Source organism: Antedon mediterranea, chromosome 9 (genome assembly GCF_964355755.1).
Source record: "Antedon mediterranea chromosome 9, ecAntMedi1.1, whole genome shotgun sequence".
NCBI classification, from domain to species: Eukaryota; Metazoa; Echinodermata; class Crinoidea; order Comatulida; family Antedonidae; genus Antedon; species Antedon mediterranea.
The window spans coordinates 19658168-19670910 of NC_092678.1; the positions used below are offsets into that span (position 1 = coordinate 19658168).

The 12743-nt window shown below is 33.4% G+C and overlaps 1 protein-coding gene across 1 annotated transcript; it reads left to right on the forward strand.

Moving 5' to 3' along the window:
* The first annotated feature begins 1842 nt into the window (after positions 1 to 1842).
* Positions 1843 to 11824, forward strand: LOC140058286 (metabotropic glutamate receptor 8-like). Its single transcript, XM_072103851.1, has 7 exons — positions 1843 to 2251; positions 2504 to 2720; positions 2946 to 3230; positions 4543 to 4797; positions 8701 to 9758; positions 10750 to 11005; positions 11598 to 11824. The coding sequence occupies exons 1-7, from the start codon at positions 1856 to 1858 to the stop codon at positions 11648 to 11650; spliced, it is 2520 nt and encodes an 839-aa protein (XP_071959952.1). The 5' UTR covers positions 1843 to 1855; the 3' UTR covers positions 11651 to 11824.
* Positions 11825 to 12743: the final 919 nt, after the last annotated feature.

Genomic DNA, 12743 nt, shown 5'->3' on the forward strand with positions numbered 1-12743 from the left:
TTTGTATTAATGTTTAGAAATGGGGTTTCTGTAGACAGTTTTTAACTGTAATCTTTATCAATTTAAATATAATCGTCATAAAAGAAAATGTTTTCGTTTTTTTATATAATTATATATTCATAGGTATATTTTACTTTTCGATATGTTTTGAAGTAAAGAATAAAGAATAACTATAGAAAATAGAAACACGTTTATTATTTTTTACCGATATGATTAAAAATGTGATTATAATATTATCGCTTGGTTATAATTATAGTATATTTAAAGCCACAATCAGCAAAACAATATAGAATATTATTGTTGTTGACTCTGTTAGGCCTATTACGGCATTATACTACTGTATGACCATTAAAAGTCAATGTATCACGTAGAACTAGAAAGTTGTGTTGTAAATAGCATCCATATGTATAATTCAAATGATAACTTTATACAGTATTAATTGATTAACTCGTTTTTAACAGTATTTTTGTAACTTTATTTTATTATTGGCGTAGCGTTTGTGCAGTTTGATGCATTTTACTTGTAGTTTCATTGTCCTAATTATGCCAAGAAAAATGAATTTACATTTTTAAGTGGACCAATACAATTGCTTGAATCTTGAATGTATCTATTTATAAGTTAGTTTAAGTTGATTATCGCGACCTTGCAAGATATTGTGGTGATCACCACTTGAGTGATTTGATTCCTTCCGATTTCATAGTAATCCAAACATTTCCTTCAATCCCGTTTTTTTATATTATTTAAATAGAGGATACAACTAAATATAACTCTTGCACCTGTGGTAAACATTGATAACTTTTATTTATTTTCGTTATCTAGATAGCTATTAGCTATACAATAATTATTTTTTTCTATCTCTCTCTCCCACTCTCTTAATCGGCGATTTTACATATCTTTCCACTTTTATTGATGATGTTCAAATTTGTAAATCTTGAAAAACTGCTAATTTTTACCTTATATACGCTGACATTTTTTGGTGATTTGATTTGGTGAGTTTTGGTATATCTTGTCAAATAAAACAATCTTAGGCATTTTTCGTAATCCTCCGACATTTTCTGTGAGTATTGATTAGTTTCCTATTTGGACGTACAGTATAGAATAAAATGCACTGTATCATTATAGCATTGGTTGCTACTTGGACGCAAGGTGAGAGAAAGGTAAGCGCACCGAAATCAATTTGACCAATCAGGACGCAATGGATCGCCAGAACGTTTGCCTTTGATTGGTCAATTCATATGCGTCGAGTCCACGTTCTTGTGTTGCGTCCCTGTTGGAACCAAACTTTACATTATTTCTTTCTTTTTTTAATTTGTCTATGATATTAAACAAATTAATTATTATTATTATGCCACTTGCCTATTGTGGCGAATCGGCTATGACATCATTCATAATAAAATGTAATAGTTAATTATATCTCAACCGTAGGTTATGATAGTAAATAACGATTATTTATTTACCTGACGTTTCGTCCACTATCAGTTGGATTCCTCAAAGTGTAGTCACTTCATTCATAATGTATAAACCTAATGTCTTTTTCAGATGTTCTCTAAAACAAAGGAATATCTATTGTTGAAAACAAAAGTTTGTTTTGATGATGTCATGCGTAAACGTGCTGCAAACTATACCGGATTATCAAACCCGTAAATAACCTTGAATAACCTTGAATTTGAAAGAAGATAATAAATCAACACAAAAACGGACGGAACCATTCTTAAAAACGTTCTTGTACGATCCGGTTAAAGATCTCATAATTAGTTGTTAAGTAATAACATTTACCAAAATGGTATCTACAAGAAAAACCTTAATGTTTTGTTTTTTTAAAAGTTTAATTTTGTTACTTACTGTGGATTACACCATGGCGCAGAATAATACTATAGTTCTGGGCGGAATGTTTCCAGTTCATACAAGCAGCGAGGACGGGCAAACGTGCGGACCACTGCGGGAGAGTGGCATACAACGCCTGGAGGCGATGTTTTTTGCAGTCGATCAGATCAACGCAAATACGAGCCTCTTGCCAGGGATACATCTTCAGGCTAAGATGTACGACACGTGTCGGCTGGAAACATACGCGCTGGAGCAGACGGTAGAGATGTTCAGTAGTTCGAATCTGTATACCAACGCGGGAAGTACGTATGTATGCCCGGATGGTAGCAACCCCAAGGTGAATGAAGATCAACAAGCCGTTGGTATCGTAGGAGCTTCCAGTAGCTCAGTTTCTCAAGCAGTAGGAAGCATTTTACGTGTCTTTAAGGTAAATACTTTATATAATAAAACCTCTATTAGGCGAAGTAAATCATTCTTCTGTAGAAGGCCTCTATAGCTATCTTCTTCTTCCAAACTCCTGCAGTTTCCAAGATTTGTACTTCATAATCTTTTGATTACCTTATCAGCAGACATTTTCCTATTCCTGACTTCTTTTTTATTTGGAAACGCCTTTTTAATCTTTAATCTTTCTAATTCTACATAACTAACATTGGTACGGATGTTAATTTCTAATTATCAGGTTCCACAAATAAGTTATGCATCCACTAGTCCAGAACTAAGCGACAAGACACGATATGACTATTTTCTACGATTAGTCCCACCAGACACGTTCCAAGTTCAAGCCATTGTTGACGTCATTAAACGACTTGGTTGGAGCTATGTATCAACGGTTGCTTCTTCTGGCAACTACGGGAAAAATGGCGTCGACGCTTTTATTAATCAGACACGCAATGAAGGTATATTATTTCCTCTGAGTAAATGTTGTTCCTACATAAGTGTTCAGAGAAAATACTTACCATTGTCAGGTCTTGTGAATAGTTTAGGTTAATATTTTTTGTCCTAAGGTGTTAAGGCAGAACTTATAGAGGGCGCTACATTGTTAAAATATAGGGTACTAAATAATACATTTTATGTTTTGACATGTTTTTGTAGGATTTACAAACATGCTTATTTTTTTGTAGACATATGTGTTAGCCGGTCTGAAATAATTGAAAGCCAGACAGAAGCCACTTACGAACGTGTAGTAAAATACCTAGCAGACGATCCGAAAGCCCGCGTTGTGATGGCCTTTGTCAACGAAGATGACGTTTCAGGCCTTTTACGGGCCGCCTCAAACAACAATTTAAAGGATCACTTTATCTGGATTGGAAGCGATGGCTGGGGGACAAAATCGTTTATGTTAGATGGCCTAGAAAAACAAGCGGAGGGAGCAATCACGCTGGTACCTAAAAGATTCAATGTTGAAGGTAAAATGTAGATTTGTAGAAAAGTAGTCTTTTTTTTTACACAATAATTGTATCAACAATTGCGCAACATAAGCAACTTCAACAATTACGCAACGCGTCCTCTAAATATATTTTATAGTAATTTAATCCGATATTACGATAGAAATAATATTGCATAATGTTATGAATAAAATATATTAGGCCTATTATTTCATTCGTGTGTTGGTTAATGTCATTTCAAAATAGTTATACTTTTCATAATTAAGCAATACGACACCATTTGTGGTTATTGTCAAATTAATTAACACTAATTTACTATTAACATTGATTGATTGATACATATGACAATTTAGTCCTACATTAATTATTAATTAGTTTTACCGTTGTGGCCTACCATACCGGTACACATATTTCAAGTGCTTTTATCCACAACCTTTGTATATTTATTATCAAAAAGCGATATATTAGGCCTATATTGATAATGCAATGTACGCCTTTTATTTATTCAGTGAAAATTAGCGTAATATTCGATTTTATATTGAAGGGTTCGACGATTATTTCACCTCACTACATCCAAATAACAACAAGAGGAATATGTGGTTTAACGAATACTGGCAAACAGGTACGAAAAATATTACGCAACAGTGACGTAATCATATATTTAAGCATGTTTGAAACTAAATTGCGTTGTGACAGTTTTTGTATGTTACGCACGACTTCATGTGACAAACAAATGTGATGTGCTGTGATATGAACATGATGATGTCATATCACTACCATATTTGGGTATATCACTACCATATTTGGGTATATCACTACCATATGTGGGCATATATAGACAGAGCTTTTGTAGGCCTATAAATGCATACTTTACAACGAAATATGGTTGCTTGCATTGAAAATTAATACATTTAAAAGGTACCATACATTCGGAAAAGAAAAAACGTATTACAATTGCTTATATTAAATTGATAATGTTACTGAAAACATCAACATTAGAGAGAGACAGACCTACGTCGTCCTGTAAAAGTTAAACCTTAATCCAGACCATATCATACTAACCTACCAGTAACAGTCTACACTATCAACAAGTGTGATGTGCCCAAATATGGTAGTGATATGACATCACCATGTCCATAATAATGGGAATATCAAATTTTGTTGTCACATAAAGTTTGATAGTGTAGACATAGCTTTATACGTAATTATTTCTACACAATTAATCACGCATAACTAAGTGTTGTACCAGCTATCACATACCACGACTTGCTATTATATAGTATAGTTTTTTTTTAAGAATCTAACAATATTACTGTGCGTGTATGTCATTAAGGAACAAGGTCAAAAACAGCCTCACTCTTCTTGGTGACTGATTCATCAATTTTATTTTTTTTATTAGTAAATTCATCAACAGAGTTACGTCACACACAAGAAGATAAAGTTGCGTTTGTTGTCGACTCGGTTTATGCGTTTGCATATGCGTTACATGACATGGTTGACGCGTTACAACTAAATGAAGAATCTCTGAATGACGTGGCGTCCAATGGAGAATTACTACTACAATTTATCAAGAATGTAACTTTTGAAGGTAACGTTTATGTTTTAGGCTCTATCAAACTTTATGTGATATAAAAATGTGCCTATATATCGGCATGATGATCTCATATCCGACTACCTTATTTGGGCATATCACTATCATATTTGGGTACATCTACAAAACTAGTTTCATAGTGTAGACAGAGCTTTAAAAAAATAAATATCAATGTTAGTATTCACTTTGTATTGTCATAGGCTAGAATAGTTATTACTGTGTGCCCTTCGCATGAACACAATTCAGTGACTATTCATGTTAGTGAAAACCTACGTATACTTTTATGCGTAAGCTTACATCCATAGCACTATGCGTTACTATTCGTGAAACATAACACAGATATAAATTTCAGCAAATAATTTTTAGGATACCTAATTAGAAATTTAGTATTATATTTAAAGACCCGGATATTCATATACACCTAATACAGGTGGTAAAATATACATTCGATCTCAATAGCAAAATTATCACGTACAATCACAAATAATAATTTTGAAAGTAAAATGCAATAAAAAGAATAAAAAAAAAAAACAATATATAGATATATAAAACAATTTATTCTTATTTAATGAATATTTAATTGTGCAGGGGTACGCGCGAGAAAAATCGCATTTCGATTGGTTGAAACAAATAAGATAAGACAATGTTTATTCCTGTCAGCGATAACAATAACATGTCAACACAGACAGTACAAAGGTGCAGTTTGTATACTATAAAGCCCAACATTTTCGCGGCCCTAAATTTTTGCGATTTAACATTTTTAACTATTTTGCGACCTTTTATTTTCACGATTTGAGTTTGTTGTGTAATTTGTTAAACCAAATTAGCGAATGTATTTCGCCTCCGCGATGTAATTAACGTCATTCAAAACAATTAAATAGCCCCGAGTAAAATTACAGAATACACGATTGTAAATTTAGGGATGTAACTAGTAAACAAATTAATGTTTTGGCTACACAGTGGCTGACGCACGTGTTTAATAGGCTCTTAGATAGCGAACACCCACATAATGAATGTACTCTACCAAACCAAATTATTGTTCAAATAAATTATTCAAAGTATATTTTGAAACGTTTCCAAACTAATTTATCGTAACATAAGGGGAAGACAACTTTAAAAGGCCAGTTAAAATGTTACGGATACAATACAAAAGGCACAATCGAAGTTTCATTACAAACATATTGAATGATAAAATTACCCAATATAATGTGTATAGAGACCATAATTGTTTAGTAAACATTTTTAAAATAAAAAATTATTGTGTTTTTATGAAAAGTTACGGGTCTACAGGAGTATCTATAGACTAATCATCAATATACATAATATTATACAACCAATTGTTTTACTATGTAAAGCGTGGTTCCCAATAGCGACGCAACGCAAGGACGTAACGCAACGCAAATAAATTGACCAATCACAAGCGATGGCTTATTCGCTTGTGATTGCTAACTGTCTATAACTTCGCTTGTCATTGGTTAAAACGCTTGCGTTGCGTTTACGTCCTTGCGTTACGTTCTAGTGGGAACCAAGCTTTATTTCTCAACAAGTATGACGTACACAGATAGCGTACCTGCACATTTGTAAGATGCTTTCCAAATCAAATAGAACATAATTTTAAGAAAATGTGCGTTATATTGTCTGACACTAAGCAATCCAATAGAGACTTAGGACAGACGTAGGCATAGAGACCAAATACCGTACTACTATATAGTATCTCCCGTACCTTAGAAACTCCAGAGATTATGGAAACAAATCCAGGCCTACTCAAAATGATGAGAAAAAAAACTAAGTAGTACACGTATGTATACCGTGATTCGTCAACAAGTAAGTAATTACCAAATTGGTTAAGCGACCTAATTTATATCTTAATAATTAAAGTCCACTCTACTATTATCTGTTGTTGTAACAAGTACGTCGTGTTATTACAAATCAAAAGGTCATTTTGTGATTGTTAATACAATAATAATATTTTCATAACTTTAAAAATGATTCTATTCCGTATTCATATAACATGCCTACTTTAATAGGATTATAATTGTATAATACTGCGAAGTACTAGTAATTTGATCGTGATATTGTCTGGCTGACATCCAATCTGTCTAATTCAACATGGAGAGTTTTCTTCAATTAGCAATGGTGTGGTTGTATGCAGCATTGTGATTATCCTTAAAGGCATGAATTTCAGATATAATATTCGATGAAAATAAATTTAAAAAATAGTATTTTGTTGCATTAAAAAATGAATTTCTCTTAAAATGGTAAAATACAAAATTAGCAACATTATGCTATAAATATGCCATTATCATTTTTTCTCTAACCCAAAAATTTAAAAATTCAATGCAGTGTAATTGAGGACACAAAATTAATTTGAATTTGACTTGAGTGAAAAGGTCCAGCTTAACAGTAATACCCATTAAATAATGAAGTCTATTTGCTGTTACAAGTGTTCTGAAATATTCTTAAAACCTATCAACTTCGGTGAAGCAATCATTTTGGCTCCATTAGTTAATGAGTATTATGATACTGTGAAGTGTTCATAACAAAATATTTATCCTATTAACTTCAACAAGCAAATTAAGTGTGTGTTAGCAAATTACTGAAGACAAAACAAAGACAATGTGGATGGTAACAGTGAGCTGATTTCAGTAAGAGAACATGCCAAAATGATACTACAGCAGTTATTGCAGCCTAACTACAATTTGTTTACTTAACTTAATAACTTAACTTTACTTAATGTTCATGCAATTATAAGCTTTTTTGGTAATTACAGTATACACACTTTATAATGCAATGACTGTGCATCGAACATTGTAACATACTAAATTCATACAGTAAAACATAGTTACTGCAGTAACCGAAGTAGAACAAGACAAGATGTAAACAAAACAAAGAAGAGAAAAGAAATATATCGTCGTCAATCAACGATTAAAAACAAAACTTAATGATAAATTTTCTGTATTGTAACATTTACCTGAATAAAATGAGGTGATTTGTTGTGGTTTTGATTTCAACCCTTCCTTCCTAATTCCATTACTTTGCAATCTAATGTTTCAAGTACTTACTTCCTGAATGTATGTAAGGGATCATGTTAATATTATTATACTGCAGTTACTGCAGTATCTACATTTTCCCAAGTCCTACTCTTACAACAGGAACGACGTAGCGGTAACACACATACATACGGCCATACTGCGTTGAAACACCGGTTCTCGTCAGATCACCGAAGTTAAGGAACCTTGTGCCCGGTTGCGTTCTGGATGGGAGACCGTCTAGAAATCGTGGCGGGTGCTGTATATACTGGAGAGTGATGGTGTAATGGTAATATCGGACTAGCATGTGATAGGCATGGGTTCGAGGTTATCTGTACCATACTAATTGCATCCTTAGGCAAGATGCTTTACTCTCATTGCCTAATCTGGTAGGCGCTGCACTGCTGGCTGCCGTGGGTCCGTGGAGGTCCTAATCCGAATTTCCTCACTGAGGACAAATATTAATACAAAATACAAAAAAAAAACAACAAAATAAATACAAAACAATTTCAGATTCTGCAATTTACCATCTTGGTACTGCGCATTGTTCTTAAAAATTTAAGCATATCTCACTTCTAGTATATGGCAAATAAAGATAATACAGATTTATTATACTGTCCCATGAACAATTTAGTGATTAACCTTTAATAAAAATACAAGATGACTATTTAAATTGCATTAATCTTAATTTTTCATGGTTTTGGGGGCAAATAAATCTGTAATATGTTTGTTTTCAGTATAGAGAAAAAAAACAAAAACAAAAAACACCCCCAAAAACACCATCATATACACCATATAACTCGGCTGTAGGGCCTACACATGCACAATATGTATGGAATTATCAGTTGTGTCAATTTCTATTTGTCTATAGGAAAAGGATCGTCTTTTGTTCAGTTCAATGAAGATGGAGACAGACTTGGAGAATATCAGATATTTCAGTACCTTTACAATACGGCTACTGCAAAGTATGAATACACGGAAATAGGACATTGGCAATCCGGGCACTTAGAACTCAACGCATCAGCTCTCCACTGGCACAACGGTGTAAAGCCGGAGTCCGTCTGCGCAGAACCATGCGCAAATGGTGAAATTCGTAAAAGTGAGGGCGGTGTTTCGTGTTGCTGGGTGTGCACATCTTGCCCGGAAAATTCGTTTCAACAAAACGAGACATCTTGTGTTTTGTGCGAATTGGGATTCAAACCAGGAGTTAACAAAAGTAGATGTGTTGAAATTGAAGCGGATTATTTAAAATGGTCTAATCCTTCTGTGATAATCCCAATTATCCTTGCATCCGTTGGAATGGTCTTGACGTGTCTAACCACAGCGGTGTTTATACGTTTCAACTCGACACCTGTTGTTCGCGCGTCGGGAAAAGAACTAAGTTATATTATTCTAGGCGGTATTTTATATTGTTACATTGTGCCATTTTTCATTTTATCTCGGCCAACAGCGTCGACTTGTGGTCTGCTTCGATTCAGTCTAGCGCTGTGTACTGTAATCTGTTACTCAGCACTGTTGACGAAAACCAATCGTATTTCGAGAATCTTTAATAATAGTGTTCGAAGCGCTAAACGCCCAAGCTACACCAGCCCTCAGTCTCAAGTAATGATTTGTACGTTGTTGATATCAATTCAATTTGTTGCCGCAGCGATTTGGTTGGCGGCAGACCCACCTCAGGCCGTAGAAACATTTCCGAATCCTGAAACGGTTGTGTTGCGTTGTAAAGTTTCAGACCACGCTATAACTGTAATGTCTTTGATGTACAACTTTGTATTGATAGTGTTGTGTACCGTCTATGCGTTTAAAACTAGAAAGATTCCGTCAAACTTTAACGAGGCAAAGTTCATAGCGTTTGCCATGTACGCAACGTGTCTTCTGTGGATAGCGTTTATTACTGTGTATCTTGGTACATCAGACTTGAATTACGAGGTAGGTTAATTAGGTATCGCTCTTACCTGATCTAATCACTACGCATGCGCCGTAGACCCTATTTTACTGTTAAGAATTCACACTTCTAACACATGTTCATCGAAAGACCTTTCTGATCTGTCCTAGAAAAAATACATCTACAATGTTTCTAATGTGTTTACATTGTAAAGAAAGGCGTTTGCAAAATCAATGATCCAAATTTACACTGATGAACAGGAAGATATTGATTACAGTACTTCCACTATCCTGTTTGTTTGAAACCATCAAACACTCAAATTAACTCATTGATAATTTGTGAATTGATACAAAAGGAAGACCATTTGCCTACTTATAATACAGTATTCGAATTTTCTAAAAAACCATAGATCTAGAAAAAATCTGGTGGAAAAGTACAATAGTGTTTTCTATTTAAAAATATAGGCTAAAACTGCTAATCACTTTCTTTTAATACTTAAATTAGGCCTAAAAACTACACCGGAGCGTCCACTGATACGTTTGATAAGGGAATAAAACCGTGGTATGTTTAAATCAAGGAGAAAATATGCCGACTTTAAAAGGGTGGCTGAAGTAGATCTGTCACAGTCTAGTTTACTGAATGTCTTTATAAATAAATACTTTGTTTACCACTAATTGTTTCTTTAATTTTAAAAAAGAGGGATGTCGAGTGTTCTAAAGAAATATTTGGGCGACAAAAATCTACAAAACTAATGTATCTATGTGATTGTAATTATTAAAATGACACGCACTTATCCTGTCGTGCTGAAGGTTTAACCGTACTCTACACTACACCCCTTGAACCCAACATTGTCCCTTATTTTGGCGAAGATCAAAACCATTTACGGTAAATAGAAATAAACAATCATGTAACAATGTCATTAATGAGTCATGCCAGTGCGTTAAGACGGGATAATCACTGAACGTCATGTGTTCCCTCTCATCAAATACTTCACTTTAGCTAATATTTCAAATGTGCTTTTTTTTGCATTCCTAGATTCAAGACGTAATGATGAGTTTAGTGGTAATGCTAAGCGCATCTTCTCTCCTTTTCTGCCTCTTCTGCCCGAAGGTATACATAGTACTCCTACAGCCCAATAAAAATGTACGCAGCTTAGGAAATTCCGGTACGCAAAAAACGCCACAGACGGTGCATAGGAGTGTTGCGGGCCTGCGCGTTGCGGCCAGCATGGACAGTTTGTCAGCAGTTTCCGACGTTCAAGTTATATCGTGCTCTCATCAAACAGCTGATGGTAGGTTTAATTGTTTTTGTACACATTAATTTTTTCAAGTGTCAGATATTAGGGAATAATGTCTTCTGCTAATGTTCCCCATAAGACACATTATAGTAAAATACGTTTTAACTTTTCCTACCTTAAGTGACGTTATGGACATCGACATAAACGTTCACGTGGTATATGTTGTTGTGATAATTAATACATTATATAATTGTATGGTAATAATACTTTTTTTATACTTTTTTTCATCTCAATGAAGCCTATTACTAAAGTTGTGTACACTAAATATAGAGGGCAACATTTTCTTCAAAAAATATAATTATTAAAAGACCTAAAAACTTCGTGTTTCAGTATGCTTTCTATCACTAGACCTATGTCGTTATAATACAATTACTTCACACATAAGCCTAGAGTACAGTTGGAAAAACTCGGATTTGGTTTTCATTTCGGATGTTTTTCATCCATATCCGGTTCAACTTAATGTTACATAGCGCCCCCATAGGCCTACATCCAAGAATTCATTCTTTTGTAATTATCTTAATTTATAGCACAATGTTAAACATTTTATTAACATGAATCAATACTATAATTTTATTATGCATTTTAGGAATGGGATTTCGTGGTGAAGGAGTGAGAAATGGCGATTTAACGAGGTTTTAAGAGCGCCACCTATCAATTTAAACATTGTAAACAATCGGTAGGCTTATCAAGTGCTGCTTTTGCAAAATGTATTGTAAATAGTACATTCTGAATATACGGCACTACAATATCAGTAGAATCTGATATTGTATTATATTATAGTAATAGTAGTAGTATAATAATAAAACATAATTATTTTAAAATAGTAGGAAAATATGAAAAAAAAAATATATGGTAACTTTATTTTGGTAACATAATGTATTGAAATGAACATTATCTTGTATGCAGTTTTTTTTTAAATTTTTTTAATTAAGAATAAAATTTAAAAAAATTAAAAGAAAAATTATAGGCCTATTTGAAAAAATTAAAAAAAAACGACTGAAAAATTATATTTATTGTAGTATTAGTATTTTCAGTTCCAAGGCAATATAATTTTCCCTTAAGTTATAGATGAAAATATCACAAAGGTAAAGTACAGTGCAGGCCTTTTAAAAGGGCAGATCACCCCTTGAGTAAAGGACAATCTAAGTGTTTTCATATTATTACCGACTATGTCACAACCACTTGAAATTACCCATCTAAATTATTGTTCTGTGGCAATGTTCTATCTACACAAGATGGATTGAAACAGGCTGATTTTCATACAATTCATTGAAATTGTACCGTATTTATTCCTAAATATTTATTTATTTATTTAATTTGCACATGATTTTTGCAGGACAAATAAAAATTAAAAAAACAAAAACACTTGTTTTTAGTACGCTTCTGCCAAATAAATAAATAAAATACATAATTAAATACAATACTTGGTAACAAAAATGAATAAGTCTACTATAAAAAAATTGAATTTCCTATATAATATAAAAATTGTTACATTTTGTTTTTTAAACGGTTTTAAAAAAACAATAAACAAAAGCGAATACAATTCAATACCATCAATAACACTATACCAAAGAACTTATAACACAAGAATCTCCTGTTCGTCCGAAGCGCGTAACAATTTCGAAAAGCATTGTGGGATAGAATAGAGCTATGGGTGGCGCCATTGTAAGCCATGGAGTAGGGCGCCCGCATCAAATTAGAAAGTCAAAATCATAGAGGGGATCTGCTAATA